The 27755-nt window shown below is 43.8% G+C and overlaps 1 protein-coding gene, 2 long non-coding RNA genes and 1 pseudogene across 8 annotated transcripts; all 4 read left to right on the top strand.

Annotated features, from left to right (window-relative positions):
- Positions 1-868: 868 nt before the first annotated feature.
- On the top strand, positions 869-2164 carry LOC100842177 (HVA22-like protein e). The gene is made up of 4 exons (XM_003577503.4): positions 869-1050; positions 1203-1229; positions 1335-1457; positions 1579-2164. Exons 1-4 carry the CDS (start codon positions 1004-1006, stop codon positions 1838-1840), a joined length of 459 nt encoding a protein of 152 aa, XP_003577551.1. The 5' UTR covers positions 869-1003; the 3' UTR covers positions 1841-2164.
- A 5036-nt stretch (positions 2165-7200) lies between these two features.
- Positions 7201-14788, top strand: LOC104584551. Of its 5 annotated transcripts, XR_001407403.2 has the most exons (9): positions 7201-7448; positions 9388-9504; positions 11773-11892; positions 12812-13009; positions 13104-13175; positions 13277-13883; positions 13987-14044; positions 14172-14225; positions 14391-14788. It is a non-coding gene; the product is annotated as an uncharacterized LOC104584551 (long non-coding RNA). The 5 variants fall into 5 exon arrangements; XR_001407404.2 differs by lacking the exons at positions 7201-7448; positions 9388-9504 and adding an exon at positions 10933-11210; XR_002960365.1 differs by lacking the exons at positions 7201-7448; positions 9388-9504 and adding an exon at positions 10933-11228.
- A 5006-nt stretch (positions 14789-19794) lies between these two features.
- Positions 19795-19893, top strand: LOC112269056 (annotated as a pseudogene).
- A 1284-nt stretch (positions 19894-21177) lies between these two features.
- Positions 21178-27515, top strand: LOC112268796. 2 transcript variants are annotated; one of them, XR_002960267.1, is made up of 3 exons: positions 21178-21315; positions 21939-22051; positions 27389-27515. It is a non-coding gene; the product is annotated as an uncharacterized LOC112268796 (long non-coding RNA). The 2 variants fall into 2 exon arrangements; XR_002960266.1 differs by lacking the exon at positions 27389-27515 and adding an exon at positions 22132-22326.
- The last annotated feature ends 240 nt before the right edge of the window (positions 27516-27755 follow it).

Genomic DNA, 27755 nt, shown 5'->3' with positions numbered 1-27755 from the left:
TTTATAAAATCTAATTACCTCTGAACCAACACAACCAAGATATCTCCTGCCAATATTAGTTCCTTCAAATGACACCCTTCTTAGCATAAGGAATCCATGAATGCAAGTAATTCTAAGCTCCACATCAATACCATCGAAATCTCATCGGACAACCAAGCAGACCCCTCTCATGGAGACCAACCCTATCTCCATGAGCAATCCCGATCACCTCACTTCGAAAACACCAAAATACATGAACCTAACTAGAAGCAGACATACGAACTTACCTAATCCCATTATCCCCATGCTATTCGCGAGTGAAGCTGCCAAAAATGATAGACTTATCGTCCAAAAAACCATGAGGTTTGCTATTAGCAAGCAAAGCCATTTCCAGCGGTAGCCACGTCATCAGGAAAGAAGTGGCATGATTGGTAGGCCTGTCGTGTTAGAAATGTGTTTACATATGAGATTCAACAATTTGGGTTGGCGGTAATTCGTCACAATAAATTTATAAGTCCTTGTTTTAGATAACTTACTTCATTTTGAAATTTAAATGGTGAAGGTCGATCGATGTCAATAACATAATGCACATCTTATAAAAAAAGCAAATTGTGGGGCGGGAAGAATCTGTGACTTTTGACCTGCTCGCTGCCTCGCTGTCTCCTAGATCTCTCGTAAATTAAAAACATATTAAAAAAACAGGTAATATATTTTGATTCATCAAAGTACCTGACCTGCGGACCTGCCGACCTGGTCGGTGCTACGCCATGTAGCCACGTGTGCAAGTTCCCTTCTATCTCCATCAAAGCCGAGACAAAAGAATCCCTCTTCCAATGGCATTGCGCCAGGCCCTCCCTCCTAGCCACAATGTTCCTTCTTTATATATTGTCCCCCGCTTTCCTCCCCTTCCCTGGAACGAAACTTCAAAATCCAAACAAATAAGCATTGGTGTGTTCACTGATCTGTCCGCCACTTCCACTCGAGACAGCAGAATCAGACACAACAAGAAGAAGAAGCGTCGAAGATGAGCAAGCTCTGGACAATCCTCACCCATCTCCATTCGCTCGCAGGGTACGCGCAAACTTAATCACCTGCCATCGCTTCCATTTTTTTAGATGAAATCGCTTCCTTTTTTTCTTGGGTAATATTGCCGCAGTTCTTATCAGTTCAGTTCAGCCCGATTGACGTTTGCAACGATTTGCTGTTGTTCTTTGTTGCTGCAGACCTGGCGTGATGCTCCTGTACCCCCTGTAAGTTTTTCCTGAAGGAAATTCGCTCCTCCTCTCCTTGTTTAGTTTCGTTTTGGGAATTTTCTTTCCATATGCTGAAACCACGTTTTGCTTTTGCTCATGCAGGTATGCGTCAGTGCAAGCGATGGAGAGCCCGTCGAAGCTGGACGACGAGCAGTGGCTCGCCTACTGGATCCTCTACTCCTTCGTCACCCTCGTGGAGATGGTGCTCGAGTCCCTCATCTACTGGTAAACACTACTACCATAACAACCAATAAACAGGCACAACGCAAGTTCGTTCATGGCGTTTTACTTGATTAATTTCTTTCTGCAAAGATTTTTAAAGTTGTGATTCTTTTTTGTTTCGTAGGATACCGATCTGGTACGAACTGAAGCTACTGTTCCTGGCGTGGCTGGCGCTGCCCAACTTCAGGGGAGCGGCGTTCATCTACGACAGGTTCGTGAGGGAGCAGCTCAGGAAGCACGGGTTGACCAACCACGCCGGCAGCGGCATAAGCAAGAAAGAGAAGGGCGACAAGGACAACAAGTCGCCCTCGCCTTCGCCCAAGGAGAAGGAGAACGCCAAGAGCAGGTTCCTCTCCTTCGCCAGTGCCAAGAAGGAAGGATCATGAAGCACAATGAGGCAGTCATTCAGAGATGCCCTGCCTGCCCTGCAGCTTGCTTGTGCTCTGTTCTAGTAGTGTTCAGTTCTGGTTTTTTCTTTTGCTTCTCTTTTCACTCACAAGGCAGTACTGGTTACCCCTCAATCTTGTACGATGTGTGAAAGTGTGAACAAACACCATTGGAGTGTCAGGCTGATAGCACGGAGCTTCCTTGCTCTTGTTGAGTGGTGCTTTGGGTTGATATTAGCCTCTAGACGAAAATTTTAGTACTTCCTTCGACTATAAATTTTTGTCGTGATTTTAGTACAAATTAGTAAGAATTTAAAATCGGAATGAGCATCTCCGATGGCAGTGTTCTGGGAGTCCCTTTCTTAGCTAGAGTAAATACTCATCTGCCTTCTGATATGCGGACAGAATCTGGCATGTACACGATGAGATCACTCATGCAAAACCAGCCCCACCAATCGAAGCTTACGAGAAGATTCCTGGGAAGCTGCATTACGACCCTCCTGCTATGCAAACAACACCCGGTTACTGAGACCTGCAAAGGAAAACAAGTTGTAAATCTCACTGGCCATAAGGAGAGAAGATTGAAAGCAAATGAACCGAGACTGATGGAATCCTCCTGGGTTGGGCACCACAAAGCTGAACGTCGATGGTTCGTTCGTCATGGAAACTGAGAAAGCGGGGACAGGGATGATCCTACGTGACCATAACGGACAACCAATCATGGCGGCCTGTCGCGCTCTCAAACGCTGCGTCGACCCTCTTGAGGCCGAGCTTGAAGCCTGTGCGGAAGGGCTGCATTTTGCCAAACAGCCCGAGCTTGAAGCCTGTGCGCCTGTGCGGAAGGGCTGCATTTTGCCAAACAGCGCACTGATCTGCCAATTTGCCTGGAGACTGATAGTGCAGAGGCAATTGCCCTCATTCAGAACAAGGAGAAGGACGTGTCCAGATACCGTAACGTGCTGTTGAGGATTAAGGACATGATGACTGGTGAGCAACAGATCTGCGTTAACAAAATCTCGAGGTACAAAAATGAGGCAAGTCACTTCCTAGCTAGTTACGGTAGGAAGAATGGCAGGAAGAATGATATCACCTGCTGCTGGCTGGGTGGTTACCCAGTTGAGCTTGTAAATGTGTTGAACAATGATTGTAAGCCAAATGATAAATATATAACATTTACCTTGCAAAAAAAAAATACTCATCAGCCTTCTTCTTATGTGAAACACAAATAGTAAGGGTCTTATACTTTATTTTTCTGAAAACCTCGAAACAGGAAACATAAGAAATTGCATAGTACTGTGACGGTTGTGCAGAGACCGAAAAGTCGAAAAGACTATATATAGACATTTTCTTTTTCTAGAAAGAAGAAGACTACAGCAGTTTACAACAGATATCTCGGATTCTCGGTCTGATTTGTTTGAGGCGGCTGAACAACAGCAGTTTACAGCTTGTACAAGGTAACATTGGCAATTTTGGAAGAGTACTTTATTTAGCACTAGTAGTATTACCTATGCTTTTGTTTTTGGATGTTAACCTTGGATTTGCACCGGCCATGTGCATCGATTTATGTACAATTATTTGGTTGGCAAAAAAGATAGTCATTCTTTGTCATCGTCCAAATTTATAAATTCTATAAAGTTGAAACCCACTAAATGCAATTAATTTAGCAAGCTGCACATGCAGCCTGTCCACATCAGCATCCCATCTTCTAATTCCATCCCTATCTCCAGTTATGTTACGGCGTTGCGTGTTCCTGCGAACCGCGCTCAACGCGTCGCTATGGGCTTTGCCTGGGCTGACTTCGAAGCCCACAAATAGGGAAGAAAAGATCCTCGACCGATGTGGCCTGTGCAGCAATACTGGACGCAGCCAATTAATTGTCAATTAATTAATGAATGGAAACCGTCCCACTAATTAAGGAATGGAAACTGTGCCGGACGTTTCACTTCCTCTGCCTCTATCTTTCCCAATTCCGACTCAACAATTTCCCACGACCCTTGCATGCAGATCGAGTGGGCTATATGAGAAGAAAGCCGCAGACGGGGCTGGAGCGCTGCCATGGGAGAAGGGTGATGGCGTGGGCAGCAAGGGCGAGCTCAAGCCTCAAGGACAAAGGTCGCCGAATTTGTCCTGTGACCCTGTCCAACCTCTTCTCGCCGTAGCTGTCTCGCCGGCCGGCGGCAGGTGCACCACCTGCAAGTCAGCAATGGCAGCGGCGGCGGGAAACATACCCGTTCATCGACTAGGGCGAGGTCGCCGATCGCATCATCTCCATAGTGAAGAACTTCCAGAAGATTGAGGTTGCATTGGCGCATCCAATTCCTCTTTTCGTAACTTTCCCAGACTCTCCCCCTCCCAATTCTACGTATATGCATGTGCCCCATCTGATCTATCTCCTCAGTGTGGATTTATTTTTTCTTTGCAAGGAGCAACCTCGATGCTGTCTCTCAAAGCAACAGCAGACTGGCCACACGGGGATGCTTAGTTACGCCTCTTACTGCTTCCCATCCTTTCTTTCCTAAGGGACGATGGGAGGTCATGTTCTTTCTCTCCATTCACGGTAAAACAGAAATAGCATTAGTTTGGCTCTTACAATTCCATGCATCAAGGGACAGTTTTACACTATTATCCGTACTTGATTGTCGTTCTTTGGCAGGCCTATGTTGCAGGCTACTGATCTCATGTACAATTCTAGGAGTCAATTGCAGTTATAATTTGGTAAGAATGTTTTCTTGCAAGAGGAACTCAAATCTAAATTATTAATTTCTACCAATGGTTCAAGCCTTTAATTCTGTTCAGGTTTTTGGATTGGTGTGACTGAATGGTTAGTGATGACTGATGGCTTTGCATCTTTGCTTGGAGTTCTGTTCCAGATTTTGCTCTGTTTATGTTTTCTTATTTTCCTTGATTCCTTCAGTTTTGAGTTGTGACCCAATATATGTAGATTAAAATCTGAGCTGTACATTTGCTCAGAACAACATTGAGTTTATTTGAAAATTTGATATAATTGTTGTTAATGAAATTGTATGTACCATTAGCAGCCACCTAAGGTTCTCTCGGCATTATTCTTAATGTATATTGTATAAATTCTGCAGTGTATGTACCGTTAGCAGTGACCTTGCAGTAATTGCCCTGTACATGTGTTGAACTATGCTACTAAGCCATATATCAAGGCATAATGTGTTTAGTTTCATGTTGTCAATACGATGAGCTACAATACTCATCTTTATTAGACACAGCCATTCTCAAAATAAAATAAAAATAGATGCAACCTGCCGGCTAAGGTGAATATGGATAGCCAGTTATATATTAGACACTGAGAGGTCATCAATTACTGCATCTAGCTAATGAAAGGAAAATTTGCTCTAAGATCGGCGTATTTTAGATCAGTATTTTTTTTTTCATATTTTAGATCGTGGCATTCTTCCTTGCACCTGTGCCAATGCTATGGATTTGGTTTCAAGCATAAAACATAGAATCCACTGTATATATCTCTAATTTTGCAAGGTTTTTATTTGGACCCAACACAACTCATAGACCTTTTTACTCAATAACTAGCAATTTGCACAAATATCTTAAATATTTTCGCAGCAGCACGCGGGGTTTCATCTAGTTCCAAACAACACACATAGGTCATACCGTCCATTAGCCATGCTTAAACAGATATTGCTAGGGCAACTCCAGCGGCACGATCCAAACTGACAGTTTTTTGTGTCCGGTTTGGTCCGTTTGGGTCGCGGGACGGACAAAGGCCCCAGACCGGCCTTCGTCCGTTTGGGTCGGACTAGGCATCCAGCGGGGGATGCAAAATGTGAATAAAACGAAATTTATTTGGGAAGTACACAACAAAATTTCTTCATCGCTTAAATTTGAAACATAGGATAGATACAAATCGCTAAAGCATGCTTTTCATCGCCTTCGTACACCGGGGGCTTCGGGGAGGGGAAACAGGAGTACAATAGTTATAACAAAATGGGTTTGTTTCCAAAATGGTTCACAAACCACTCCAGTAAAAACTATTACAGTCCTCTATGCACACACGAAAGCCCCTGGTGTTCGAGGACGACGAAATGCATGTACTGATTGTCCTCGTCAACATGGGGGAGTACCTCCAACGGCTCGTTGAGGGAGTACCGGAGGAGCGGCGCCAGCCCCTGGTCCGCAAGCCATGCCCGCCGGTTGAGCTCGAACGCACGGTCCGCTGCCATCCCCCATGCCATCTCGGCGTCGTCCAAGGCTTTCCGGTGGGCATCGTCCTTCGCACCGTGCTCCGATGAGGCCTTCTTCGGGAAGAAGATGAGGCGCTCCTCCTCTTCCTCGGGAGTCCCGAGAACCCGGAAGCCGGATCCAGGGGGATGCGGCATTGCTGCAGGAAGAGCCGACGCTTCCTCCTCATTCTCCATCGCTTCTAGTTCCGACGCCGCTTCTTCTGCCCAGTGCTCCATCTTGGGCACCAAGAGTACGCCTCCGCCGCCGCCGCGCCTCGGGGCAAGCCTCGTGCGACGACCTTCTCCATGAATGGCTGGTAAAGCATCCCGGCGACGGCGCATGTTTCGTCGAGAAGGCGGACGGAGGAGACGCCGACGGATTCATATCGGCGGCAGGAGAGTTAGGGTTTTTGGGATGTGGTGGGGTGGGGAAATGGGGACGACTCGGTCCCATTAAAAAGGACCGGGGTTGGGTTGTGGGGCCACCTAGGCGGACGACTCGGTCCCATTAAAAAGGACCGGGGTTGGGTTCTCTTCCCCAGTCCGGAGAGACGCAAACCCGCCCCAGATTTGGGGCCGGAATGGGTCGATGCGGACCGAAATCCGGACCGCCGCGCAAATCGTTCGCCCCGCTAGGAACACGTTTTGTCCGTTTCGGCCTGAGCGGACCACGCAATGCCAAATGTGTCGCCACGCTGAAGTTGCCCTAAGCTAATGAAATTGAGAGCACATAGGAACGAAAAGCATTCGCTCCATAATCTTGTCACGGGCTAAAATTGTCGTTGAACTAAAGTTATCACCTCCACGGGAGTTGGATTCGATTTACGGACTCTGCATAACAGCGTTCGATGCATTAGAATAGACCAACGGAGTCCACGGGATTACCATCGCACATGAATAGTAACTTGAAGCGTTGCATGTACTATCTCTGTTTCATATTAAGTGCCGATACATGTATCTAAAAGTATTCTAACAGTCCATACGATCCATATTAATTGGCTCAAATTAGTCCAAATATGATGTATCTGTTCTAAAAAGCTTATATATACACATAATATTGGATCGGAGGAAGCATATTTTGGGACAATTTTTTAAGACAAATTCGATTCACTCAATACGTATACGTGGGACCGAGGGAGCAGTATTTTCGCGAATGAAAAATTGACGCAACACCTCCTGCTGTCCTGCACCTCCTAGGCAGGCTTCTCCCCACCGCCGTCCGCCGTGCGTCCAGCCCACCGTGATGTCGTCGCCGCCTTACCCCGGCGGTCAAACACCGGCCCGCTCGACCTGTCCGCCGATCGGCGGGGCTCGAACCCTAGATCTGCTGCCCAACCTGCGCAGGCGGATCCCCTCGCCACGCCATGTTCTGGCGCATGACCGGCTTCTCCGCGGCCTCTTCTGTGAGTTCCTCGTGCTTCTCTGATCGCTTCAGGGGAATGGAATAGGATGGGATGTCTGGGTCGTCCAACCATTCCGGGCCTGGGGTTGCTTGCTCAGCGACCGTGCGTATGTCGAATTCATTCATTCTTCCTCGCTGTCTCGGGAATTGTTATTACTACGTCTCCCTGTCCGCGCGTGTTCGGTGTTTCTGGGCTCTTCGCCTCCCTGCCTCCGTGCGTGCGAGTAATGCAGCAATCCGGGAGAACTAAGCATTGGCGTGCGTTCATTGCCTGCCTCTATCAGCAGGCAGGCGTACCTCGTGGTCTGAAGAGAGATAAACAGAGAGACACGTTTTTATGCTTTGTTAAGTTTATGCTTTGTTTGGATTTTTTTCTTTAAATCTCCGCTACCCAGAAGGCCAGAACTGTAATTTAGTTCTTGCATTGTTCTCTTCATCTTATGTAGTTATGTACTCATTTCTAAGTAATTACTGTACTTGTGTCTTGTGTTGGTTAAGCATGATTGCTGGCATGAATTGATTATCTAGACAAGAAGAATTTCACATCAAAAGAGCTTGATGAGGATGAAATTATTCAGGAGTGCAAAGCGTAAATAACTGTCTTATAAATTTGTGAGCCCCTTTCTCATCTGCTGTTTATTTAATCCACTTATGTTCTAAGCTCAAATTATTATAGATTTCTGAATTTTATGGAACACGCTGTTATAAGTTAGTGGGACCATATATTCAATTTAGAATCAATAATTAAATCTTGTTGCATTGTCTAATGGACTAACGGCATTGCTGATTGTCATTTCTAGATTTCACATATTATGAACAGGCAAAATAAACTTTTCTTCAATGCATAAGCTATTCAGTACGTCTTATGATATGTGTGCATCTTTTTCCCCCTAATGGTTCCTGTTGTAAAGGTGTTGCAAGAAGCTTCATATTGCAACCCAGCAGCACTAGGAAAACATTTTGTAACCCGTCAAGATCTCTGTGCTTTCTAGCGTGGTCATTTATTTGTATTTGCTCTCGCTTTTGTCTATTTTGGGTAGTGTCAGCTGCCAAAAACTGATGATAGTGTCTATGGAAAACTGGAATGCCTATTTAAACTTGTTCTCATGTTAAGAAGGAACGAGTGTACATATTTACTTACATATGTCCTATTTCAGAAGGAAGGAACAGCTAACTATGTCACTCAATGGAAAGTATAATATAGCCTTTTCTTATTCGGCAGTTTCATCGGAAGTTGTTTCTTTCGTCGGAAGTTGTTTCCAGCATGCGGGATAAGGCCCAAGTGGAGCAATTGCTTTGTTAAGAGGGATTTAGATTGTTGCTAATATGTATCCGTTCTCAGTCATTACTGCGTAATCTCAACCTTGACATGTTTTTGTTGCATTGCATTCACTTCCAATTTTTTGTTTGACTAATTGAAGCATGCTGAACTAAAAGTGGCTGAATCCTGATGGATTATTATCTCATTTGGGTATAACTAACCAGTATATGAGCATGCTTGCTTGACATTGCTGACTGGAGCTTGAAGTCTGTAGTATTTTGATTTTCAGTAAGTAATTTTGTAAGTGCATCATAGGTAATGCTATATAATGAATAAACAACAATTGACAGTTCTCTTTTCTTCGTTATGTCTACTCCACCCAGTGTGCCCACTATACTTTTCTTTGTACACATTCTGTTGTCTTCATCCTAGTTCCACTGATCAGATGCATTTTTCTTTTACTTGTTAAGTTCTATATAGCTTGTACTCGAGTAGTTATTTGTGGATTTTACAATCTATTTTTTTCTTCTGTAAGAGCATTCTCACATTGTTGTCCAACTTGTGATTCATTAGCATCGCATCAATAATGGAGGTCAACTATTACTAAATCTATGCCCAATCTATTTTGGTGGTGTAGTGCATTTGATTAAAGTTGTTAATGAAACTCTTTGTATAACAGGTGCTGATCAGATTAATTGGTGCTGACGAAACCATATACTCACATTATGCTGATGCATTGCAGTGGTTAGAAAATGTAGACATCCTGGAAATGATTATGGAAAGATTTAGCTCATCTGTAAGTTCTGAAGCTTGATTAATCATTAATGTAGTTCCTATTCCCTCCGATCCATAATAAGTGTCTTGGATTGAGTATCCATAATAAGAATTTAGTACTAAATCCAAGACATTTATTATGGATCGGAGGGAGTAGTTAGTCTTTATTGCATATTAGTAGGGATGTTTTTTTTTATATTTTCTCAGTAGAATAGATCTATACATTTATTTGCAATAAATTTATCGAAATGTTCTCTACGAAAAGAGCTTCCATTTTACATGTATCCTTAACCTCCCCCGTTTCGGCAGAACATGATTTCTCCCCGATTACCAACTTGTGACCCATGGATTACCAGTAGAATAGATTGTTGCCTCTGTCCAGCAATGGATGTTCCAGAACACAGATCGTGTTATGCTCCTGCTATGTGCTGCCTCTTTCTCCCCACCTCCTCTTCGTCGTCTTCCACCTCCACACCAGCTGCAATAGCTCCGGTTAGCAACAACGCTAGCTTCCCTCGAATACCTGCAGCAATGGAGCCAACCGCATCGCTTCCTCTATAGCAGTAGCAGCGTCCACTAGCTATCCTGTCGGATTTTCTTGCCCTCCTGCAGAAATGCCACTTCAACCTTGTTGGTATGGAGTTGTAGCCAAAATCCAGCTACCATCATCGAGATCCTTAATCTTTCCATCTATCTGCTCTCCTCGATTCTCTTCTCCTCCTGCTGTCCAGCTGGAGCACTATGCCATCGTGAAGCAAATGGCGTACCTCGTGAGCTAGCTAGGCTGGTTAGGATTTTCCGTACTTCCCTTTGGGTGGATGAACCACACCTCCTAGTATAATACCTCTTTTGACTGAGGATGTAATTTTGTTTGAGAAGTAATAAAGGGGTCCTAGTGCTGTAAAATGAATGCCCTCCTAGCGACCTGCCCGTATAGGTGGCAATCGGGCCCGGGTCCAACAAAAAGCCTGAAAGCCCAGCGTGCCAGGCCTGACTCGGCTGGGCCCGGCACATTCTTAATTGGGCCGGGTCAGCCCATGGACCGGCCGGTGCTGCGCCTGGGCCTCGTCCTCAAGCCCACGGGATGGCCCAATTATCTTTTTGTTTTTAGATTTCCTTCATTTGGCCCATCAACTCTCGAAAATCTGGCTCAACCCAACTCATTTTTACATCTGGCCCATCATATCAACCAGTTTTGGTCCATCAACTCAACTAGTTTTGGCTCAAATCCAACCTTTTTTATTTTTTGTACATTTGACCTGAGGGGCCTTGCTAGGCCGCCAGGCTTGCCCGGCCCGCTGGGGCTTCTGGCTGTGCCTGGGCCGGCAGGAGGCATTTTGGGGCCGGCCCGGCCCCTTTATAACCGGGATATGCCCGTTTAATTGGGGCCACGCCTGCCCGTGGCCGGTGGCCACCTATACCTGCCCGCCGCTCCCCCCCCCCCCCCCACCCACCCCCTGCACCTCTAAAATTTGCCCCTCATTTTGTTGTGTGCTTACGGTCGAAAGGCCGGTGAGCTCGACGGGGCTCCATGGACGGCGCACCGAGGCGAGGAAGAGAAAGTACGCTCTGTGTCCCCTTGGACAGCGAGCCAACAGGCTGTTTGTGGACAGGCCACGAGGATGGGTGGATCCAGGTGTGTGGTGCATGGACCTCGCCGCGGCGCCGGCAGCTGCGGGAGATGGCGGCGAGGACACGCCCATGTTCAAGGGGTTCCTGTCATGGGAGGTGTGCAGCCGCATGCCGGTGCTCTCCTTGGTCATGATGTCATACAGCGAGAAAATAACTCGTTTCCTTGTTCGCCCCTAGCAGTTTTGTTTTTCATCAACTGCTTTAAGCAAATGGAAAATCTGCAGTAGATTGAAAGGACGGTGTGCTGAATCCGGCAATAGCACCAACAGCCCTTATTAGTTACTCAGAACTGAAAGCAAAGAATGCTGTGTTGCGCTGTGGTAAAATAACTAGCAGCCCTTATTACAACTGAAAGCAAAGGATTTTGCCCAGTCACTCACTCATTCATCCTCCAGTTCGACTTCTATCATATATTCATATGAAAAGAGTTAGCTGATGAATTGCTCAATTTACATTTCAGATTATACAAATCAGACTTGTTCCATTTATGTCTATTTTTCCCATGATTGAAAAAATAATTCATTTATCAAACATTGGGGTAAACAATGCTTCCCATGACCTTAATTGAGTTGCAGTCCATGTGCAAAGCATTTGTTCCTTAGACTTCTGTTTTGTTGTTGAATCTAGGATGATAAACCTACTGTGCCTTGTTTCTCAGAACTGAAGAACGAAACAAATTCGGTGAAGCCAGGACCATCTGTAGGAACTACTGCTATTGGTGGTTCATTCATTCTTCTAATTCGTGATGGGAAATCTGTTACTAAAAAGGATTTCTTGGGTAAATGTACACTGCTTTATTTTTGGTTCATACACTGCCCTGACATATTTTAAATGAACTCCAGAAGATGGCTGCTGCTATTCCATAAAATCAATACATGAATTCGATCTTGCTTCCGGCAGAACTGTTCACGCACTGAGTTTTTCACAAATCCTGTTATGCCTGCTTTTCTCAAGCTGATGGTCTTTTGTTGGTGTAATGAAGCACTTTTATTACCACGGATAGCCTGAAAAAACTGGCGCTGTATGAAAAGTATATGCTATTACCCCATCAATTTGTACACTAGTGAGTATGTCTTAAAGGCCCTGTTTGGTTAGGCTTAAATGTGGCTTTTGGTTTTTGGCTTATAACCCACAAAAGCACCTATGTGCTTTTAGCTTTGGCTTTTGGCTTCGGACTTGATATTAGATGACGGTATAAGCAAAAGGCCAATGCAAAAAAAATCCTAATAAATAGGTGCTTTTGTGGCTTATAAGCCAAAAGTCAAATACCACATTTAAGCCTAACCAAACATGTCCTAAATAGTGTGGTTGGTAGCTTGAGTACTTATTTGAATTAGTTGGATCTATTTGCCCTTACTGAAGCCCAATGTCACTATATTTGATTCAAAAGAACCATCTGAACTCTGTCAGGCCAAATAGCTCCCCATACCCAGATATCATGCACGCTCGAAATATATTCTTAGAACCCCAACCAGCATTAAGATGCTATAATTACGAATCTACGATGTTTGTTACTGTTTCATCATTTCTTTTAGCTCCAAGTAAATCTGTACTCAGCTCTTGTGCAACACATAATTTGACACAGTAAAGTTTCAAGACAAGTTTTCAAAACCACAATAAGAGATGTAATGATGTTCTTGTTTATCCGATATTTGGATGCTTTCTATGGTTATCATCTCAAACTTTGCTTGTTTCAGACGAAAGGATAAAACTAGAAATCTTGCCAGTATTCGTCTTAGTTTATCCTGAAGAGACATTAGTTGAGCATAAAGGTATCTAATGGTAATGGAGGATGGCCCATTTCGTCTACTTAAGGACATACTCTAAGAGGTGTCTTTCAATTCTCTAGAACAGAAAGGGTCAAGTACTCCAGGAGTTTGGTGTTACTCTAAGAGGTTGGTGTCTACAGGTTTCTGCAAAGTTTGTTTGGTTCTATTATCAGGAAATCTCAGTTGCTCAGCCTAAAATTTATTGGTTCGTATGTAACAGTGATCTTCAGGAAATATATATAATGAAGATGCCTTGTATGCTTCTGACAGAATATGTATTCAGTCCAAATCAGTAAGTTTTCCCCCTTTTATGCAACATCTGCAGTGTATTATGCAATGCAAGATTCCTTCTGTTGTCTCTCTAATAATTTCACCTTCGGATGTTGTTTCTAGGATGACATAAAATCTATGGCAAAGAGTGGTAGAAGAAACCATGTCAAACAACTGGAGCAGCACATAACACCTTGGGGAAAGAGGTAATCACTGTAAATGCTATTGACTACTCATCTTTGAGGCTTCGTGGACTTCCATTTTTCATTAAAATAACTTGTAGAAATTGTCCTACGTCACACGTCGATATCGTGATACAACAAGACCTTTTGAGTGGGATGCACTGCTAACAGGATCCCCCAATCAGCATGAATTCAATTGAAATTTCAATTTTGAAATAACCGTCTAGTCCGTCCTGCTACTCCGGTGATCTCTTGCTCCGTCTGTGGAGATAATCTCCCGTACGGGAGCAGCAACAAGCGCCTTGGCTGCCCAGCAGCAGTGAAGAAGCGCCTCAGGACGGGCGGCACGGAGGCGATGTCTCTCAGCGCAGGCAAACACTTCCTGCCCCCAGGCACAAGGTAGAGGCCACTTCTTCCAGAAGTAGCGGGGACATGGATGGGTCATCCTCCAAAGTTAGAGGTGATGCACAACCTGACAACCATGAGAACCATGGCCAGCCATCAGCTTGGGGCCTCCTCGGACATCAGCCATGACCACCACGGCAACGGTATAGGGCCGGCTGGATCGTATATAATTGTTTGGCCTGCTATTCGTTTTTCAGCTCACTTTTGTGCTGTATGAGACTGACGTGAAGGTTTATTGTGCCACAGCTGCTACTTGCATCAAATTTTAGTCCAAACACCTGTGTGAGGAATCAAAACAGATATGGTAAGAATAAAAAGTGTCTCCATACTTCATTGGTTGATTATTTGTTTTGTGCACAAAAAAAAATGTTTGCGGGGATGCTTCCACCCGATGTCTCTATCTAACTACAGTGCACACGTCTTTTCTGCAGATCAGTTCGGTCTTATCAATGGGTAAGAGCAGAAATATTCACATGTTTATCCAGGTATTATTAAGTTTATGATGTTTTTAATTCCTACAATTTTTAACTTGGACTTCTTTTTGCATTTTTCACGTCAACTTTTTGAAAAACTTCATGCACTAGCCAACGCAACCAAAAGAGACAATCAACTTATACTTCAATACTCCCTCTCACGTGTGGCTCTCGCAGGCCTCAATGTGGACCGAAACAGCCAGGTACCAAGAGAACTCTTGGCTATGATCATGAAGAACTTCATGCGCTAGCAAATGCAACCAAAAGACCGATCTGATAGAAAAGCTATGTAATCCACTTATACTTAACACTTTACACAAGGCGGGTAGCCTGAGTCAGATGATACTACAAGCTCCATCTCCAAAATCACGTAACTGTGAATTGTGTAATAAGTATTGGATCTGGAGTTTTCAAGATGTATTGAGATTTAATAATTTTAGAGATAGATCTTGTATAAAGGAAAATAAGTACTCTCTCCCATCCAAAATAAGTGTATTTGTTTTAGTACAATTTTGTATTAAATCAACGAAACTTGTTATGAATCGGAGAGAAATGTTACTTTTCCAGAATGTGAACACGAAAGTTTCATTTGGATTAAACATAAAAAAGGACGGGATTTTATGCGGTTCATTAGTATCTGAATGAGGGAACAAAGCGATAGGCTTAGGGCAGGTTCAGCATTGATCGTCCATCAGTAGCTAGGTCTTTCAATTAAAATGGTGGTTGGATACTCTGATCGTGCAGTTCATCACTCAAAATCAGACCTCCCATTGACCAACTTTGAGATGTCAAAACGTGGTCGGCCGGGTCCGGTGGTCCTACATACAGGTTGCCCACTGGTATTATTAGAGTTTTCTGGTATCCTCTTGGCAACTTATTATTGTGTGTGCCACTAACCGGAAGAACTTAATTTCTGAGGGAAGTCGTGTGCGTCCATACTTGAACTAGATGCTCATGCAATTCGTATCTCGTAAACAAATGGACCTATGGACCTCCCAGTGGCAGATTCAGAATTGTCTAAAGACTAGGGCTAAACTAGGCTAATATGGAAACCAAGGGCTAATCCATTGTTAATTATAGATTATTTTGCCAAATCATCGTTACAATATACATATGTCTTAGATGGCTCACACTTAGGGCTAGAGCCCTAGTTGCCCTAGGTGTAATTCCGCCCTGGGGCCTCCTATTTTTACTAGGGTTGAAATGTACTTCAACCAAATATTGTTCCATACACCTGTTGTTTTTTGAGTGTCCGATGGTGCATTTAGTTTGGAGAACTATTTTTGTGACTTTTAATCTCCCACCTTCTTCTTGTATCGCGAACATGTTTGGATGCTGGTTTAATGGGATGGGGAAATCTCTTAATCGCTCATACTTGTTGGTTCTTGTGCGATTTGTTGGTTCATTTGAAATTGTGTTAATGATTTGGTGTTTAACAAAAAGAAAGTTCCTAATTTCTTGCAGGTTATTTTTCGACTAACACACTGGCTCCGTGCCTACTACTTCCGATAGTGTCCAGGGAGTTTATAGAGAATCTGGTTGCAGCCGTATGGAGATGGTAGCACAAGAGTTTTACAGCCAGTTTGGGTGGCATGCGGGGCTTAGACTTGAGGCTGACTGATTTGTCGGTCTCTTGTTATCTTTTTGAGATGTAACTTTGGAGGATGATATCATGCTGAATTTTAATAAGACCAGAGGCCGGCCGGAGGGTTTCACTCCTTCTCGAAAAATAATAATCGTTGTTAATGTATGCTCCTATTATTTTTGTTGTTGCTAATTCCATATTTACGAATGGATGATTTTGATCATGAACTTGATTATCACTTGCCCATCAAAGCCATGATACATGGAATAGATAGCTCGCCAAGAGACTTGCCATATATTCCCTCCGTTTCATAATTCTTGTCTCAAATTTGACCAAATATGGATGTATGTATTTTTAAAAAGGAACGGAGTGAGTATGTAAGAACTATTGGCCATTAATAGAGGATGGGGGCTAACGATGACTTGATCGAGCTAGAGTCTCCGTGAAACTCTAATTAGTCAAGACAAAGACAACTGATTAATTGTATACATCATGGGCCGCCATGTTTCCAGTGATCAAATGGACCACGAAGACCAATTAACTATGGACCTCGACGTTAATTCATCGTTACTGGCCAATGCACAAGTGAAAATTCATATAAACTAGCTCTGATGAAATCTATATAACAATGATACGTGCAGTACGTGACATTAAATCAGTACTCCCTCCGTTTCTTTATAAAGCGTATAAATTCTAGCACTGATATTAACGCAAGCTGCCGGACTTACCGAACTGTGATCGATGGAAGCCTGCCCCTTGTTGACTCCCATGGCAACTGATCCTTTTGTACTCCCGCATGGCTACTGTCCGTTTTTGGCTGCCTACTTTTTTTCTACGGGAGCAACCGCGCGTGCGATTTTTGAGTTAGCGGCCAAACCGTTCGATCACGTGAGACCGGTGGATAATTGGGAAATCCCGCCAGCGCGTGGATGGGCAGTTGCCCGCCTTATATTTAGAAAAACGATTGAAAATTTTATACGTCCTATATAAAAAAACGAAGGGAGTATAAAAAATTAAAACTTACTAAGGCTGCTCGTAGTGAGAGTAATTTAAGTAGTAATATAAGATGCCATCTAGGCATTTTGGTGACATGACATGTTATTAAATGAAGAAACAGAGAGATGTGGTAACTAGATATGTTAGCATAACATAACACAAATCAAGGCAAGATGAGTCTACAACCTAATAAATAACACAATGCATGACACCGCATATATGCTACTACCCACTACGGAGATAGTAACTTAGACTAGTAACATCGGCGGATCCATAGGGTGGCCATGGACCACCCTGGAAATACAGCACGTATACGTATACGCTACTGTATCTTAAAACCATCAAAAAAGAAAAATCAGCGAGAGCAAATAACCCATATTTTCGGCCAGTTCTCATTTTCTTTCTGTTGTGTAGTGCACGCATCACCACATCAGATCGGGCCTTGTAGCAGCCTGGCGATCGATCACGAGCAGTTGGCATCGTATCTATTTTTGCAGAGCAGACGAGCATGAGCAGCTAACATCGCATCGTATTTCTCGTCATCATCGTCGTTGACTGCCAGCGGATGGCAAACATACGTTTCGTCACCGCGAGCATGCGACGGGGTAGCAGTTTACACGGAGCCGGTGACATTTTTCTCGGTCTTTCATTGAGTCGAATTAACATTTGCTCATTGATCGAATTGAAATTATCGCAAAATTGTTTCAATGCCGGTTTTTTCTCTTCCCAAATTCAATACTAGCAGTATATTTGAGGTAAAAAATTGCTGGTTATAATTTATATTGAGATAAAAATTTATACATTGGACCACCCTATCTTAAAAACCTAGATCCGCCACTGACCAGTAACATATGCATGTTACTGCTCTAAGTTAGTTTCCATTACGACCGGTCTAAGTCTTGAAAAGCCACTGGCCGATAATCTTTAGACTAACGATATGTTGTTCTTGTACTCCGTCCGAGTAATGTTTTTCTTTATTTTCACGTCGTGCAGTCAACCAGTAATGTTTGCCCAAAGTTTTCCTTGCATGCATTAAACCGAGTAGCTTCCGTGGATATTTGCCCAAAGTTAATTTTCGCAATCTCAGAAATATGCATGATCCCGAATTTTGTTGGTCGCTGTTAGTTACTCCTCATTAAGTGCACCCGATTAAGAACTTCGCCATCATCAGCGTGTGATATTAGTATTGATCTTCCTCTGCCCACAGTACAGCATGGATTAACGAAGCGGCCGGTCAAACTTCTTCTCCAGACCTATTCTAATTCGCCGTGTGCACATCCATGGGCAGGTCACGACGTTTATCCCCCTCCCGTCAGGGTCAAATATGCTCTCCCGATCCATCGAGGTCCGTACGACATCGGCGCGACAGCGCAAGTCACTTCCCGTACTCTCTACATGTCCTTATCTTGCCACGTACACATAGCACTTGACTGCAAACGCTGACACGGTAGCTTTAGAGTAGGTACTTTACAAAAGAAGAATACCACTTCACTTACACTGCGAGGTTAGTTCGCTGCGGTAATTAATTAAAAGTTGTTAAACAGCAGGTGGTCGTAGCAAGAGGTCAATGCTTACCCCGCTACTCATCTGTGTTTGCAGGTGCAATTCAAGGCGTTGCATTCAATACGCCACCTTTCTGGAGCTAAGCTATAGCTCTGCGCAGCCGTCTGATCCACGCCGTCTCGCTGGGAGCGGGATTAGGAAATTGCTGGGGACCTCGGGTCAGCTGATTTCATCCTGCAGACTCTGCATGCGCATGACCGTCCCATGGGCCATGTCTCCTGTGGTCGCCCACGAGTGTTTGGAAAGCAGCACTCTACAAAATCATATAGTAGTACGTATCAAATTGCAATGGAGCCAAATTTGCATGAGAGGACACGTGAATTGCTACGAAATGAAAACTATGTATTTGCATGAGACATAGATTTTTTTTTTTAGATGGCTTCTTTGGGCTTCAGCCCTTGTACGTACTTTTCCTATTTTTAATGTATTTGACTTTCTTACAGTACCGAAAACTAATTTGGATTATCCATTTTCACTCTAAGAACTCAGATTAGTTTGTATTTCTTAATACTCTAATTTAGATGTGTTAAGTATCATAACGGAGTTTCAAGAAGGAAGGGCAAAAAATGTAATCTAACCTAATCGAGAAAAAAAAACTGATATCAACAGGCAGTCTGGAGAAGGAGGACGGGGCAACATACCTTGGAAGGTGTGTTGAAGTATCTACATCAGATCACACCGAACTCCTCTATCTCAACCTCTCAACCACCGAAGTCTATCTTCAGGAGTCGTGTAGATGTTTAACTCTCGTCTAGATAGATCTTCTTGTTTAAATCAACATTGTAACCAAACTATGTATCTAGCCTAGCCAAGGCGGTAACTGGCTCCTATAAATATATCTCACGCGTCTCCCATTGGGAGTAGGAACGCTTCTACCAAATCTTTCATGGTATCAGAGCCACCTCTTCTCCACACATCTTTCTTCTCCGATTAGATCCAATCCACCAAAACTTGCGATGGCTTCTTCTTCAAGTCCGACCGTCGTAAGCCTCACCACCACTGTCTCGGAGAAGCTTACCCGGGAGAACTTTCTCCTATGAAAGGCTCAAGTTCTTCCTGCCATACGTGGCGCCCGGCTCTTTGGTTACCTAGATGGAACTACCAAGTGTCCGTCAGAGACGCTCACCATTGAGAAGCCAGACAAGACGGAGGCGACCGTCGATAACCCAGCCTTTGCGTTCTGAGTTGCTCAAGATCAGCAGATCCTCTCATATCTGCTGAACTCTCTGTCCAAAGAGGTGTTGACTCAGGTCATCAACCTAGAGACATCCACAGAATTGTTGACCGCACAGGAATCGATGTTCTCGTCCCAGTCACGCTCGCGGGTCAACAACATCCGCATCCAGCTTGCCAATGCTCAGAAGGGCAACATGTCCGCAGCGGCATATTTCTCCAAGATGAAAAATCTCGGCGATGAACTTGCATCAGCCAGGAAAAACTCTGGAGGAAGATGAGATGGTCTCATACATATTAGCAGGTCTCGACTTCGACTATAACCCGCTAGTATCTGCCATTGAGGCAAAGACCGAATCCATCACGCTGGCAAGCTTCGACACGCGCCAGCAGCTCCTGCACGGCTCCAACCAAGGCGGCTTCCAGACTTCTGCCAACGCCTCCATGCGCGGATGTGGTGGTCCATCACAGCGTGGCCGCGGTGGACGTGGACGTGGCCGTAGCAATAACAGTAGCGGCCGTAACAATGGCCAGAACCAAGGAGGACGCGGCAACTACAACAACGACGCCAACAACACCAGCGAAATCAAGCTCTCCCCACATGCCAAATCTGTTTCAAACAGGGGCATACTCACTTGAGTGCTGGTGGCGCTTCGATGAAGATTATCAGCAGGAACGGAAGTCAGCCAACATGGCATACGACTCCAACAGCAACTACGACACCGACACCAACTGGTACACCGAAGGTGCAGATCACATCACTAGTGAGCTAGATAAGCTCACGATCCGTGACAAATACCATGGCCAAGATCAAGTCCACGGTGCAAACAGAAAAGGTATGGACATTATGCATATTGGTAGTACCACTGTTCATACCCCTAGTCGTGATCTACATCTAAAAATGTCTTGCATGTTCCTAGAGCGACAAAAAATCTTCTTTCTGTGCATCGTCTTACTACTGACAATGAAACTTTTATGGAGTATCATCCTAATTATTTTCTCCTAAAGGACCGGCAAACGAGGAAAATTCGTCTGCACGGATGGTAGAGAGGAGGTCTATATCCCCTTAGGCCCCAATCTCCAAGGTCAAGAAGACAAGTTTTTTCTGCCACCAAGCCTTCGTTTGCAAAGTGGCATAGTCGCTTAGGTCATCCAGCTTCTACTATCATTCAACATGTTCTTAGGAATAATGAGCTTCCCTTCTCTAGTGAATCCAGTGAGTTAGTTTGTGATCCATGTCAAGAAGAAAAAAGTCATCAATTACCTTACTCTAGATCCCTTAGTCGATCCGCGGCACCTCTAGAGCTTATATTTTCTGATGTTTGGGGACCAGCACCCGGATCCATTGATAGATTTACCTACTATGTAAGATTTATTAATGACTATAGCAAATATATATAAATATATCTCATCTATTATATACTAAAAGTACATGACGGAGCAACCACAAAAAAGATAGATCTCTAGAAAATCCAAAAAAAAAGCAAAATTTCTGACCTTTGATTTTAGGTACCTCCGTTAATCAATGGATGAGATCTAATTGACAACCCACCCTCCCGCAGGTCTCTGCGCGTGCCGTACGGCTGCCGTCGATCGATACCTTAATATCCGGATCGCTCCACCCTTCCTCTCCTCCCGATTCCTCAATCGTCCGTTCTTCTCTCTGCGAGCCCCCATTGCTTTCGAGGTCTAGCCGCCGTAGCTAAGGACAGACAATCTGCTCCAAGTATGGAGCATGGCTATAGATGTGAAGACAGGAAGGATCTTACGGCAAAGCAAGCAAAGGTTTGTTTGCTCCCGTTCTGTTTGCTGAACCCGTAATGGTGAACCTTTTCACCCCCCTGAAACAGATTAGTCACGTGATGAACAAACAATCCTTCTGCATACAGGGAAAGAGTTTCATGTGTGCTTCTGATGTGTTAGACTTCCAACTTAGTCGTCAAAATTTCCAGCAAGTGGACTAAAACATCGTATCTCTGTCTGGTCAACAATTTTCCACGTCTCTGATCATAAAACGGTGGAGTTATATTTTTGGGGGAAGGGGAAATATATTACTCAGGACTCAGGAGACAGATTACAGTCGTCCTTGCAGAATTCGACAGAAACTGCAGGCCCCCAACCAAACTAAACAAACATGCAGGATTTAGTCCGTCCAAAATTGGCCAAGCTATGACTAACTTAGCTCTCCATTGCTTCACTTCTTGGAAAAACGACGAGTCCGAGCAGATCCTATTTGTCTGGTACTTAAATTAGTACTAATATTATGAGAAGACCATGATTGTGCATCATTTTTTTTGTCTCATCATGTCTTGATACTTGCACACATATTGTTACTCAAGCCTGGATTTACCAAATAACAACATCATGTCATCATCGGTAAGGATAATATCACTGTAATGATTCCATAGGACCATTCTTGCTCCTGCCATTCCTTCATCTACGGAGAAGGAACCAAACCACCTGGTGACTTCGCCGAGCGCGTCGGAGGAGCTTTAGGGTGTCCACCTGGGTGTTCAATCAGGTAAAAAAAATGATTTTAGTTTTTACTTTATCATTTATCCAATGTTTGTGACGAACTCTTTATCAAAGTTTTCATTGCAGTTTTAAGTGATTGAGCACTGTAGAAATGCAATTGATATACCCAAAGGCCCCCAATCTAATTTACAGTTATGGTGCGATGGAGCACTGTAGAAATGCAATTGATGTTGTAGTTTTATTTTGTTTTGGTGGGGATAATTGAATTACATGGTAGTGAAACTACCTTATTTAAATAAAAAATCAGGCTACTTCTGGATATAGCACAAGCTCTCAAGGAGCATTATGGTCTTAAAGTCCATAGTGACACACCGAAATTAGTAATATGTTTTGGTGAGAAGACGGTGTTTGTGCATTCTTTTTTTTATCTTGTACACTGATTTTTATTCAAATTAGGAGTTACCTTCCCAGAAGTGAAGAGAACTACATCACTCATGAATTTTTATCACATATAGTAATGAGATTCCTAAGCTACTGCTGCTACAAAAGCCCAGTTTTGGTAGTGCAAGTAGATCAATGAAGCATATATCTTTGCGTATCCTTCTGTAGATTTTTTTTTGCGGAATCAACAGGGGGAGTCTCCCCACCTGAATTTCATAACTCAAAGAGAAGTGTTAACAGATTCGCGAGTCGCGAGGATAGGTAGTTCCGCCAAGATTCGGCGTCTACCTTTAGATCGGCCTTCTTTAGCCGATGCGCCCAAAGGGTTGAGACATCTAAGATGTTCTTAAGAATTACATTAAGAGGTAATAGCAGCACGGAAGACTATGCTGTTTCTTGAATCCCAAATTAGCCACAAAATGGATAGCAAGATTCCTTGCCAAACTGAGGTCGGAAGCTGAGGCGGTGGCAGCACAGTCCAACTTTACGACGACGCCACAAAAATGATGCCGATAGCAGACCAGAGTGTTCTTAAGGGAGTAGGAAAGACCTGACAAGAAAAAGACAATTGTGTGGCTAACCAGCTGGCTCAGCATGCCATGAAAATATGTCTGTGTTGTTGCAAAGGCCGGAGTATTTCCTCCTTTTCAAAAAAAGGTGTGTGCTGGTCATTGAAGCGTCAAACCTATCTGATTCTTTTGGAAGCTATTTTAATTGAGCAATCAATGGAGCCAAAATATAGTTTTGAATTTTTTATGCTAAAATGTCACTTTCTGAATCATAGTATTTTGAAAGTGTATACAAAGGCTAGGATATTATTCCGTAGTAACTATCGATACATTGTGATCAACTGACCATTACATAAGTTTTACAAAAAGAAGAGCTGAAGAGCGTACATACGCAAGTATATATGAAACCGTAAATCAGTTTAATTTCCAACACACTACAGACGATGCCCTCGCATTTGTGAGGGCCACCTTGCTAGTTAGAAAGAAATCAGATGTTTTTCAAGTCTTCTTGAGCTTTCAGAATCTTGTTGAACGTAAACTTGGGCAGAAAATCATCATTGTACAATCCGATTGGGGAGGAGAATATGAAAGGCTGAATTCGTTTTTCCAGAAAATAGGTGTAGTACATCATGTGTCTTGTCCACACGCACACCAGCAAAACGGATCTGCCGAACACAAATATCGTCATATTGTTGATGTAGGTATCTCTCTCTGCTCGCAGCCGCTTCTATGCCCTTAAAGTTTTGGGATTAGGCTTTTCTCACTGCCACCAAATTAATCAATCTTTTGCTGACTAAAGTCATTGACATGGAAACTCCAATTGAGAAGCTTTTTCATGAGAAACCAGACTATAAGTCTTTGCGTATATTTGGTTCCGCTTGCTGGCCAAACCTTTGACCATACAACACCAGGAAACTAGTGTTTCGGTCAAAACAGTGCACGTTCCTTGGCTACAGTGCACTCCACAAAAGATTCAAATGTCTAGATGTCTCTACATGACAAGTTTATATTTCTGGCGATGTAGTCTTTGATGAATCTGTGTTTCCTTTTGCTAATCTTCATCCCAATGCCGGCAAGCTCCTTCAAAAAGAAATCTTGTTACTTCCGGAGCATCTTCAACATTCCACACCATTAGATCACGGGGGAGTCTAATGATGTTCCACCTACCTGTGATTTTGAAGTGCAGAATAATCGTGGAGGGTCAAGCACCGTGGCTGGAGAGAATTCTGCGCAACAGATGCGACAGAATCAGGCACAAACAGTTTTGGCGCCAAATCCGCTAAACGACACAGGCACTGATTTTGGTGCTGATCCGATCTGCACCAATCCCGACGAAGATCACCTGACGGCATCCCCCGCGCAGACAGCAGCGACATCAGCATCAGAATCCTCCTCGCCAGGATCTTCTGCGGCAACAACCACTCCATCCACGGCCACAGGCGGATCCGGCGGATCTCCTGCGGTGCGATCTGCATCGGGCTCTGCAATGAACGGATCTTCTGTGGCGTCTTCTGCTTCTCCCGGATCTCCTGTGGCATCTGAACACGAAGCAGCACCTGAACCCGAAAATCGTGTTTGCACCAGACTTTAAGAAACCCGAAGATATGGAGAGATGGTTTGATACCATATTGCTATGGTTAGTCATGTGTTACAGGAGAACCGAAGAATCTACATGAAGCATTAGAAGATAAGAAGTGGAAATTGGCCATGAATGAGGAATATGAAGCCTTGATAAAAAATGAGACATGGCAACTTGTTCCTCCTAAACAAGGCAAGAACATTATAAACTGCAAGTGGGTCTATAAAATCAAGAGAAAGGCACAATTGACAGATACAAAGCAAGATTAGTAGCAAAAGGATTTAAACAAAGGTATGTAATTGATTATGAAGATACCTTTAGTCCCGTTGTTAAAATTGCCACTATCAGACTTGTACTGTCGATAGTTGTCTCTAAGGGATGGTTCTTAAGGCAACTTGATGTGAAGAACGCGTTCTTACATGGTGTTCTAGAAGAGGAGGTCTATATGAGGCAACCACCAGGTTATGAAGACCCAATGCACCATCACACATATGCAAGTTAGACAAGGCACTATATGCACCATCACACATATGCAAGTTAGACAAGGCACTATATGGGCTGAAGCAAGCCCCAAGAGCTTGGTATTCCAGGCTAAGCACCAAGCTACAAGCACTTGGCTTTGTTCCCTCAAAATCAGATACATCTTTATTTATCTTGAAAAGGGAGGGCATACATATATTTGTTCTTATCTATGTGGATGACATCATCGTTACAAGTTAATCAGAGAAGGCCATTGCAGCTCTTCTCCAAGATTTGAGAATAGATTTTGCCCTAAAAGACCATGGTGATCTTCATTTCTTCTTGGGAATTGAACTCAAGCGAACTAAGGAAGGAATATTTATTTCCCAAGAGAAATATGCAGCTGATCTTCTAGCACGTGTTAACATGAAGGACTGCAAACCATCGCCGACTCCTTTATCAGCATCTGAGAAATTATCTGCACATGAAGGGGAGTTGCTAGGGCCTGACGATAGTACAAGGTATAGAAGCATCGTTGGAGCTCTACAGTACTTAACACTAACCCGGCCAGATTTAGCGTTCTCAGTTAACAAAATCTGCCAGTACCTGCATGCACCAACTACGGTACATTGGACAGCAGCTAAGCGATTCCTCAGATATGTGCAAGGCAGCCTAAGCATTGGACTAAAATTTCAGAAATCTCCGGATCTGTCAATTAGAGATTTCACAGATGCTGACTGGGCAGGATGTCTCGATGATCGAAGATCAACAGGAGGATTTATAGTTTTCATAGGACTGAATCTCATATCATGGAGCGCAAGGAAGCAAGCGACTGTTTCCAGGTCGAGCACTGAAGCAGAGTACAAGGCGCTCGCTAATGCTACAACAGAAGTAATTTGGCTTGAGCCACTCATGGCTGAACTTGGCATCTCCAGAAAACACATTTCATCTCTATGGTGTGACAATCTGGAAGCTACATACTTGTCAGCAAATCCTGTGTTCCATGCAAGAGCAAAGCACATTGAGATTGACTTCCATTTTGTTCGTGAACGTGTGGCGTGCAAGCAGCTAGAGATTCAGTTCCTTCCCTCAAGAGATAAGTTGGCATATGGACTCACGAAGGCACTTCCAGTCCGAGCTTTCGAAGAGTTCAAACACAATCTCAACTTGGTGAAGTTGTGATTGAGGGAGGGTGTTGAAGTATCTACATCAGATCATACCGAACTCCTCTATCTCAACCTCTCAACCACCGAAGTCTATCTTCAGGAGTCGTATAGATGTTTAACTCTCATCTAGATAGATCTTCTTGTTTAAATCAACATTGTAACTGAACTATGTATCTGGCCTAGCCAAGGCGGTAACTGGCTCCTATAAATATATCTCAGGCGGCTCCCATTGGGAGTAGGAACGCTTCTACCAAATCTTTCAAGGTGGGCAGCGGAGCGACCTGGGAGGCGGGCGGCGCGGCCGGGAAGGAAGGCGACACCATTAATTCCGGTCTTGAACCGCCTCATATGAGCCCTTCCTAGCGAAGCACCGAACCCCGGGCTGTAGCCCTGACCTCCTCTCCCATTGTCCACATGGAATTGAGTCCGGGAGCTCAATTTCGAGCAACGCCGCCCGCCACTACATTGAGTAATTGCCGCCGGAGGAAGCTACAATTAACATCACCAACGAGGCAGACACGTTTGACCTGCCACCGCAAGCAAAGGAGACCATCACCTGGACCACAACGGCGACTGGAGCGCCCCGTTATCAACCCGAGGCCTCTGACCCCCTAAGCTCACTGCCGGCCACCTTCGACGCTCCCCAAGGCGATCTTGAGCCCAGTCTAACTCCCCTATGTCCAGTCTTCATTCCCAGATTCCAGAGCACCGTCTCTCACGAGCGCGCATCCATCGGAATAATACACTTTTGTTTTAATTTCTTCACTCATGTAAAATGTCTCTATTGCCCTTCCATAATACTCCACTTAATTTATATGGAGTATTAGGTGCACTAGAAAATCTTATGTTTTTTATATTATTTGTTGAAATGTTTTTTTGAATAGGGGAGAGAAATCCCCGGTCTCTGCATCAATAGATGCACACAATCATCTTTATTGCAAAGTTTAGAAGAAACAAGTCATATAATTCACCGATCAGCGATCGTGGAAACAAGGATAAGCCAGCAAGCGAAGTAAAGCGCACAAAAAATGATGCACCACATGCAAGGGGACAAGAGAGAACAAGATGATGTACAGTCTCATCAGACTCGCAAAAACAACACTTTAAACTCCCTTCCCAATTTTGTTTCGCAAGATTATCTTTTGTTAAGAAAACTTGGCCATCGAGGAACCACATAAAAATTGACTTTTGATGGTATTTTTAACTTCCAAAGGTATTTCCCATGACAGACCGTTTGCCCATCGACATAGTGGGCGTACAAATACTTCACAGAAAAGACGCCCGAGGAAGTAAGACTACGGACAAAACTATCAAGTTTGTGCGAGAGGTTAACCATCATCAAATGCTGAACCAAATGTAACCATCTTGTCCAATTGGCCTTGATTAGGTTCCGTGTAAAAAATATATTTAGAGGAATCATCGCAAAGACGGTGGCAACCGAAACATTTTTGTGTTATTCTTGAAATGTATTTGATTTATATATTCTAATTCTTTTTTACATAAAAAATAAAGATCTTGATACGTACTGAGATAAATGGGGTGACAAGTTGGTGGTTTCTCGAAAAGCTGAAGAGAAGTTTTGGAAGAGTGGACTGA

This window comes from Brachypodium distachyon, chromosome 4, assembly GCF_000005505.3.
Source record: "Brachypodium distachyon strain Bd21 chromosome 4, Brachypodium_distachyon_v3.0, whole genome shotgun sequence".
Taxonomy (NCBI): domain Eukaryota; kingdom Viridiplantae; phylum Streptophyta; class Magnoliopsida; order Poales; family Poaceae; genus Brachypodium; species Brachypodium distachyon.
This window is presented reverse-complemented; position numbering and strand designations above follow the sequence as displayed.